The 9,569-nt window shown below is 34.5% G+C and overlaps 1 protein-coding gene across 1 annotated transcript in view; it reads left to right on the forward strand.

Moving 5' to 3' along the window:
• LOC107728450 (ral guanine nucleotide dissociation stimulator-like) overlaps positions 1-9,569 on the forward strand; it is a 24,408-nt gene that overhangs the window by 8,755 nt on the left and 6,084 nt on the right. Inside the window, exons 3-16 of the mRNA XM_016538611.1 lie at positions 1,261-1,308; positions 2,989-3,072; positions 3,155-3,321; positions 3,830-3,887; positions 4,222-4,225; positions 5,045-5,151; positions 5,313-5,528; positions 5,609-5,712; positions 6,597-6,681; positions 7,220-7,279; positions 8,242-8,328; positions 8,539-8,571; positions 8,656-8,777; positions 8,856-8,945. Of these exons, the coding sequence (XP_016394097.1) occupies positions 1,261-1,308; positions 2,989-3,072; positions 3,155-3,321; positions 3,830-3,887; positions 4,222-4,225; positions 5,045-5,151; positions 5,313-5,528; positions 5,609-5,712; positions 6,597-6,681; positions 7,220-7,279; positions 8,242-8,328; positions 8,539-8,571; positions 8,656-8,777; positions 8,856-8,945 (1,265 nt within the window). The remainder of the gene's footprint in view (positions 1-1,260; positions 1,309-2,988; positions 3,073-3,154; positions 3,322-3,829; positions 3,888-4,221; positions 4,226-5,044; positions 5,152-5,312; positions 5,529-5,608; positions 5,713-6,596; positions 6,682-7,219; positions 7,280-8,241; positions 8,329-8,538; positions 8,572-8,655; positions 8,778-8,855; positions 8,946-9,569) is intronic.

Consider the following 9,569-nt stretch of genomic DNA (forward strand, 5'->3'; position numbering starts at 1 on the left):
ACATGTGTGTGTGTGTGTGTGTGTGTGTGTGTGTGTGTGGAGGGGGTTGGCCTAGCGACAAGCTCAGGTGTGTTTGCACGGCTCCATAACAGAGAGAGTGAGATTTGAGCGGGGAAGACAGATAGACTAAGAATCTCGCTGAATGAAATCAACACTCCTCTGTAAGTAGCAGCAAGAAAAATAGCTTAAATCGAACAGATGAAAAGGCCTGAAGGAGATGGAGTTCTCCGGCAAACTCTAAGGATTTCCAGGAAGTTGGCAGATCTCTGCCTGTCTGGACTCGCTGAGTTGAAGGTAGTCTTTTTCCTTGAGTTGTTTTTCAATTTAAGGCACACACAACACTGAATGATTTCAAGCAAATGAACTGCAACTGAGGTAATTTATTAATGTTTTGCTTTGCTTAGGGTTATGGCTTTTTTCAAGACTTCTCAAGATTATTATGAAGTATCTTGTGTGCTTTATAACAATTTAGCATTTCCTGCTCAGACAGAATAGCAGCTTTTTAATTAAATTTTTTGAAATTTGTGTTCAAATTTGAACACTGATCTTAGTAAGTGATCGATGTGTATCATTCCGCTGGAAAGCATGTGGACGTTTCAGACAGTTACTCATAACCATGTCACCGGGTTTGTTTTTGGCCTGTTGTCTCATGCATTTTTAGTGTTGGAAAAGCTCTGTGAAATGAGTTGAGTAAATCAAAAGCATTCTAATGCATACGTCAGTTTAAAAGCTGGAAATTGAAACAGAAAGTTGAATGAGGCGATTTCTGTCATGCGTAAAGTTTTTGTTGGAGATAACATGTAAATGTGATGCCTTATCACTGAGTTTAGGCTTTAAATGTCAAACTCAACATAACTGCCATTGCAATCTTACCTTGCTTTAAATGCAGCCATTGTTAGGATAGAAAGTGGAGCTTTAGCCATAGCTAATAGCAAAGTTTAATAATTGAGCTGATATTTAGCCGTTTTGAGATGCCGTTTAATGTTTAATGTCAAGTTTAATGTTCCCAATCAAAGTGCATCCTGACCAGCTCAACCAATAGCGTGAGTTTGGGGCGGGACTATGTGTTTGTCCAACCAATGGCAACATGGGGAGTGTTCTGGAAACCTGTTGGAAAACGGTCGCTTTTTTTACACTTGTAATTTATGTAATTGTTTAATCCCAATTATTAATGTTTGCATATATGCATCTTCAGTCTAAACAGTGTTTACATTGGAAATATATGATGCACTTACATTTTTTTTGTCTGTGTTCTTTTAGGGGGAGCCGTCCCCGATGAAGACCACATGGTACTGTCCACTGGACCTGGTAAGACTGGACCTTTTCTGCCAACAGAAATGCTTCTTTCAAACAGTCTGTGTCAGCTGCAGCATAAAATGATTTTCTTATTGTGTTTTGTGGCATAGTAGCTGAAAACTGAAAATCCAATGATGTTCAGAATGCCCACATACCTTCTGATGCAGTATTGCACACAAACTGGCAAACACTATCTGAAAACCAGGTGTTCCAATCTGATTGGCTGGCATTTATGTAATGCAATCCAGCAGCCAAGGTGCGCTAGTCCTCCTGGAAACAAAGTCATGTTCAATTAGGGTGCCCATTTGATAGAATGAGTGCTTTTTAAGGCAGGACTAATCAGAGATTTGAAAGATTGCTGTTTGAAAGGTTACTGGCATCAGATTTTGAGATTGAAAATAAATATTGAGAAAAATATCTGGTTTTCATTTTTTGTTTTGTTTCACTATTTTGAATTTTGGGGTCAGTAATATTTTTGTTAAAGGTCCACTGAAGTGCCCTGAAACATGCAGCGTTATTCTGTGTGTTGGCGTAATTTCAACTGAATCAGGAAGTCAGGGCGGGACATATCAAGCAGCACCACCCCCTTTTTTAAATAGCCAATAGCGTTTTGTTTATGTCACCGTTGAGCTCAGTAAAGCTGCATTTGACAGTGTATGACAGCCACAGTCTAATAGATTTCCCCTTTAGATTCAATATGAAACTGTTACTGAAGCAAAACAGTGGTTATAATGATTATAATGATTCTAGAGAGCATTTGATTGGTGATGAGAAGCTGAAGTGCAAGGCGATGTCATCAAAATTGCTGACCCATATTGGCAGAATTTAGAGACTGTACGTTTTGAATGCATATGTCTTGTAAATGCAAATTTTGTCATTGTTATGGAGCACACTAGGTTATAGATAACTTTAAGGCTAACATATTCATACTAAAAGCCAAACAACTTTAAAGTAAATGAATATTTTTATTCAGCAAGAATGCATTTAACTGATCAAAAGTGACAGTAAGCATTTACGTTGTTACAACAAAAACTATTTTAAATAATTGCTGCTCTTTTGAACTTTCTATTAATCCTAAAAAATTTATCATGTTTTCAACAAATTATCAATCAAATTTTTTTTTCAAAATATATATATATAATCAAATAGAAAACAGTTGTTTTAAATTGTAATAATATTTCACAATATTACTGTTTTTACTGTATTTTTATCAAATAAATGCAGCCTTGGTGAGCATATAAGAGATTTCTATCAAAAACATTATAAAAATCTTACTGATCTCAAACTTTTGAACGGTAGTATACATTATGTCTGTGCAATAATGATTATTTATTACTTTTGGGTGGACTACAAATGAAAGTCTACACATTTATCGAAATGTGTTTTTCCACACAAGTCTTAATTTATTGCATGTAAAATTATATAAAAAGGCAAGTAAAAACTAAAACTGTGATTGGTCACTTCTCATGTTAGTGAAGTGGGTGGGTCTTGGGCAAATAAACTGAAGCAGAGCAGACATTATGCATTTAATAAAAAGTTTGGTTATATAAGACAGGGAACAACCAATGAGGTTTAATTATTGTGACCAAGAGCAAGGCCCCTAACCTAGTGAGCTTGTAATAAGTATACTGGAAGGCTGTTTGAAAAAAAATCCACAAACTGCTTACTTACTCTGATCTCTCTCTGCTTCAGTCCACTGTGTCCGAAATGGAGGAAGACGGTATCATCTACACTGTGGTGGTAAAACAAGGACACATTTCCCCCGCCGGCCCGCAGGTGAGCCCCATCTTCCCAAGTCACAGTCAATGCTGTACGTTCCAGAAGTTCTGTCCTGACATCTTCGACCGTCTCTTCCCAGTCCACAGCATCCCGCTCTCAGCACGTCAAAGCAGGGACAGAGGAAAAGCTGGTCCTCCATCTCTTTCATTCCTTCTCCATGGGCGACTCCTCCTTCATCTCCATCTTCCTCTCCACCTATCGCTCGTTCACCTCCACCCAGAGAGTGCTGGACATCCTGATTGACAGGTACAGTGCGTGTAAAGTAATAAAGTCATTGTCTTTCAGATATCAAATACTGATGACACATTTGCAGTGATTTTGTTGGCGATATCAAATTCAGCAACATACAAGCATAAAATTAAGATTAGTTGCATGGTCCTTTCTTGTTTTGTGACTTCTTGCGAGACTTCTTTTGTAAATACAATACTAAAAACATCTCTAATATAAAATTCAGTATAACTAGAGTTCGTAAATTTGATTGATTTCTGTAAACCAGTTTATTTCTCTGTTTCAGCTAATTGCATAAAACAAATCTATCTATCTATCTATCTATCTGTCTGTCCGTCCGTCCGTCCGTCCGTCCGTCCGTCCGTCCATCTATCTATCTATACACCCATACATATACATATGCTTATAATTCATATATATTTGCAATAATATAAAATTTTTACTAATAAAATTTGTTAATTATTTGCAATACTAACTGACATTACAGTAAAATGAACCCCCAATTTCAATATGAACTATTTTCTAGGTTGGGAAATCCTCCTGGGGAGAGCAATAGTAACACTCGTCAGATGTTCAATAAGTATGTACTACTATAGATAAACCTTATCTATACACCCATACATGTACATATGCTTATAATTCATATATATTTGCAATAATATAACATTTTTACTAATAAAATTTGTTAATTATTTGCAATACTAACTGACATTACAGTAAAATGAACCCCCAATTTCAATATGAACTATTTTCTAGGTTGGGAAATCCTCCTGGGGAGAGCAATAGTAACACTCGTCAGATGTTCAATAAGTATGTACTACTATAGATAAACAACAAGCTATAAACAGAAGTTATTAATAGCCGGTTATGTCTTTTAAACTGCATTGTGGAGTGTTTATTCACACTTGCTGTGTTCAGGGCGGTGTGTACGGTGTTCAGCACATGGACACCCATACATATACATATGCTTATAATTCATATATATTTGCAATAATATAAAATTTTTACTAATAAAATTTGTTAATTATTTGCAATACTAACTGACATTACAGTAAAATGAACCCCCAATTTCAATATGAACTATTTTCTAGGTTGGGAAATCCTCCTGGGGAGAGCAAGCAAGTTGTATCTCGGCCAAATATTGTCCTATCCTAACAAATCCATACATCAATGGAGAGCTTATTTATTCAGCTTCCAGATGATGTATACATCTCAATTTAAAAAAATCGACACTTATGACTGGTTTTGTGGTCCAGGGTCACAAATATTATTGCAATTTAAAATAACAGCTCTCTGTTTTAATGTATTTTAAAATGTAATTTATTCCTGTGATGCAAAGCTGAATTTTCAGCATCATTACATCAGTGATCCTTCAGAAATCATTCTAATATGCTGATTTGCTGCTTGAGAAACATGTTGAAAACAGTTGTGCTGCATAATATTTTTGTGATAACAGTGATATATTATTTTCAGGATGCTTTGAGGAACAGAAGGTTCAAATAAACAGCATTTATTTGAAATAGAAATCTTTTGTAACAATGTAAATTTTGATCAATTTAATGAATCTTTGCTGAATAAGTATTATTTTCTTTTTAAAAAATCCTACTGACCCCACTTTTTTTTTCTTTATAAACACATTTTCCTCATAGCAAGCATTAATAGTAAATTCTGGTTCCAGGTTAGATAGACATAGCAGCACTTATTGTCCATTTTTCCATATTGATGTATTGATTTCCTACAGATCCTACCAAAGGTGTGACATCTCCTGATCCCTCGGAGTTTGATGCCACCAGCATCCTGGGGTTTCCATCCAGTGTGATCGCAGAGCAGCTGACCAGGATCGAGACAGTGAGTTTGATCATGCTGCCTTTACATCTGCGGAAAACACCAGAGATTAGTTTGAAACTAAAAGTAAAATGAGTTACAGTTTACCTCACTCTCTAAAGTCTGTGAACATCTCGGACCTGTTGGTAGCATCCTTAAATGAAATGCTTTTGTTTTGCCTTAAGGATCTGTTTCTGAAGCTGGTGCCCTATCACTGTCTGGGGTCTCTGTGGTCTCAGAGAGATAAGAAGGGCCGGGAAGGAGCGTGCTGGTCGGTCAGAGCTACTATCAAGCAGTTTAATTGCTTAGCAAACGCTGTCACAGCCTCGTGCTTGTGGAACACGGCTCTGAAGAGCCAACAGAGGGCCAGACTGCTGGAGAAATGGATCAGCGTCGCAGAGGTCAGAGCGGTTTCACTGTAAACGATGCCATCCATCAGGGTGAAGGACTCAAGTGAGCGTGTGGTTTGTTTCCCAAACAGGCCTGCAGAAGCAGGAAGAACTTCTCCTCACTGTACGCCATTCTGTCAGCGCTGCAGAGCAACCCCATCCACAGACTGAGAAAGACCTGGCAGGAAACAGACAGGTCTGGATTTACTTCGAAAACTGCTCGTCGATGCGTTAAAGGAATATCAAGTCAATATTAATTTGTGGTGCAGTACAACTTGCCCTACAGAATTTCCTCCAATATGACAAAAAAATATTTTCATATGTTTTGAATATATTTTTAAAAATGGGTTAAAATATATTGCTAATATATATTTAATGTAATATAAATGAACATTGACATATTAGTAAATATACATCTTTAAATTATTTCATTTATTATTTTTCTTATATTTATAAATTAGTATATTAATCATAGATACAGATATACTTTTAAAATATATATATATATAAAAAAATAAGAGTAATATAGTTTGAATATCAGACTAAATTTGTCTTAAATAAATTTATACAGAAAAAAATATATACACACACACACACATATATTTAGATACATTTAATTTATATCATTTAATTTATTCTGTTTCTTATATTTACTTTAATATATTTTTAATCTAAATATATTGATATTGTCCAAAATATAATAAATATATTTTGTGTTTACTAAAATATGCATTTTTGAATTAAATGAATTTTCTTGCCCCTTTTGAACACTACATTAAAAAAAACTAATTCTAGCATTTGAAGATTTAAACATAATAGATTTTCAATTTTAATATATTTGAAATATAATTTGGTGAGAATTTTTTTTTTCTGTATAAGATTGTAAAAGGATTACAATCCTAATAATATTATAAACTTGTATTAATTAATTTTTTGCTTGTTTTTCTGGAATATTCCTCACATTTATATTGCCAATTTGCATTGCAATGCAAAAAATGATGCATAATATATGAAACGGTAACGTCATTTTTAACAACAGCAGTGCAGAATAACCTAAAGTCCTTTCCTCTGCTCCGACAGAGAAGCTGTGAGGAGATACGAGGAACTTTCTGACATCTTCTCAGAGAAAGACAACTACTCCCAGAGCCGTGAGCTACTCAAAGAGGTCAGTCTCACTACGATACAAAGCAGCCAGTTCACACGGGCCTTCTCTAATGTTAGTAGAGAGCATGGCAATGCATTGATGGGAAAATATCAGGCCAATCGATGTTCTCTCAGCACGGCCTAAAGGGAGGAACGAATGACATGGCCAGAATGAGTAATATCAGATTCAGTCATGCAAAAACACAGCCTCACACTGTAAACTTGTTGTGTAATTCATTATCTATTGCTGTTCTTTAAGGAACAGTTCACCCAAAAATGAAAAATCTGTCATTATTTACTCATCCTCGTGTCATTATGCTGTTATTTTTTCTGTGGAACACAAAAAGAGTAATTACGCTTTAATGATCATGGTGACCACTATTGTGAAGATCCAAAAAGGACAAAAAAACAACAACAACCATAAAGTCTGAAATCACATTCAGATTCCACATGACAGATTTAAATGCATCATGCAGAAACATTTAGCAAACACAGGAACTGAGCTATTTTCATTTGAATCGATTTAAGTTTTCTGTAATAAAAGCACTTTAATTTTACAGGAGGGGACTTCCAAATTTTCAAACCTTGACACTAAAATCAACAACAGGAGATTTACAGGGGTAAGCATCCTTATACAAATATACACTAAATATATTATAACATATTAGATTTGATTATTAATATAGAAATATAAATATTATTATAAATAATGATAATATATACTACTGTTTAAAAGTTTGGGATCAGTACGATTTGAAATGTTTTTAAAGAAATCTATTATGCTCATCAAGGCTGCTTTTATTTGAATAAAAATACAGTAAAACAGTCATATTGTGGAAATATTACAATTTCAAATTTACTATCACTTTTTTTCATCAATTTAACATATACTTGCTGAATAAAAGTATATATTTTTAATTTTTTTTTCAAAAAAAAAAAGAAAAGAAAAAAAAACTAACCCTAAACTTTTGAACAGTAGTGTATAGTATGTTGTTACAAAAGATTTCTATTTTGAATAAATGCTGTTCCTTTTTAAAGGGGTCATATGATGCTGCTAAAAAGAACATTATTTTGTGTATTTGGTGTAATGAAATGTGTTTATGCGGTTTAAAGTAAAAAAAAACACATTATTTTCCACATACTGTACATTATTGTTTCTCCTCTATGCCCCGGTGTATATCAAAAAATATGCATATACAGCGGTATATAAGTACTGAACACATCACCATTTTTCTCAGTAAATATATTTCTAAAGGTACTGATGACATGAAATTTCCACCAGATGCCGGTAACAACCCAAATAATCCATACATACAAAGAAAACAAAACAAATAAGTTCAGAAATCAAGTTCTGTGTAATAAAGTAGAATGACCCCGGGAAAAAGTATTGAACACATGAAGAAAGGGAGCTGCAAAAAGGCATGGAAAGCCAAGACATCAGCAGAAATCTCTCAGTAATTAGAAAGCAATCCTGTCCTGAGAAAATGGTGACGTGTTCAATACTTATTTTACCCGCTGTGTTTATGATGTGATGCAGTGTTTATAATCTTTGATGTATCTGAAAGCTGTATTTCTTTTGTAGTCGTGCGCTCAGGGCACTGTGCCGTACCTGGGCATCTTCCTCCGAGATCTCACCATGCTGGACACTGCAGTCAAAGACCGATTAGAGGTGATGTTCAGTTCACAGCCCGCAATGAAACAAAAAAAGGGGGCAAAAGACAGTATCAGCACATCCAGCTGTGAAGTATAAAAATAGCAGTGGTTTCACAATGTTTGTCAAAGCTCATCTGACAGAATCAAGATGTGTCAGAACAAAACTCTTAAGTCAGCGTTGCATTGGCAGGGTGTAATGTAAACCAAAATGTAATGTCTCTTACAGAATGGCTTCATCAACTTCGATAAAAGACGACGGGTGAGTTTATGGTGATTATATACTTGATTGTCATTCTTTTAAGTTGTTTACAAATATATTAACATCACGTCCTCTTGATTTCAGGAGTTTGAAGTCATTGCTCAAATTCGCCTCCTTCAGTCCTCGTGTAGAAACAGCATTTTCAGAACGGATGAGACGTTTGTTCAGTGGTATCACAGCGTACCTACTCTGCGCGAAGAGGAAAGGTCAGTGACATTTCTGTAACTCATCTCAGATACACACTGATTAACTATATAATAAGATGTCCATGTGCTTTTTAATAGCTACAAGCTGTCCAATCAGATTGAAGCACCGGGCGAGCCGAGTCCTGGCCGTGGCCTGAACCCTACAGTGATCATCACACAGTGTCCAGAGTAAGAACATCACTGTCCTACATCAACAACCACAAAGCATTTCTTACTGTAGAGTTCAAAATTAGATTGCAAATCAACACGAATCAAAATATAGTGCCGCACAGTTGCAACACTGTTGAAAATGATTGCTGTGATTAATTAGCACAAATTAAAATTCAACATTAGAATAAGTAATAAGGTGTTAGTAATAAACAACTTAAAGTGTTTGTGCTTGAGTTCAGTTAACTTTAGTTTACTTAAGTTGGATATTTAAATTATCTCAAGAATTTTTAAGCTTTTTTAAAAAATGCAGCAGCATTTTTTTATTGAAGAAAAGAAAATGTCGTATAAAAAGGAGATAAGTTCAAGTTAATTTTTAAATAAATAAACCGCAAATGCATCTGTTTTTAATTGTAATATAAAATAAAAATATAATATTAGACAACAAAAAAAAACAAAACACATATTTTAGTTAGTTGCCAAAGACAACATTTCTAATTTTCATTTAGTTTAAGCACTAAAATTGCTGACTAGAAATAATAATACGAATTTTAAAAAAAAAACTAAAAAACTAAAACTGAAATAAAAAATAAATGAAACCTAAAGTAATATAAAAAAAAAAAAACATAACAGTAAAATTGAACT

Source organism: Sinocyclocheilus rhinocerous, unplaced genomic scaffold (assembly GCF_001515625.1).
Source record: "Sinocyclocheilus rhinocerous isolate Xijiao unplaced genomic scaffold, SAMN03320098_v1.1 scaffold66, whole genome shotgun sequence".
In the NCBI taxonomy this organism is placed as follows: Eukaryota; Metazoa; Chordata; class Actinopteri; order Cypriniformes; family Cyprinidae; genus Sinocyclocheilus; species Sinocyclocheilus rhinocerous.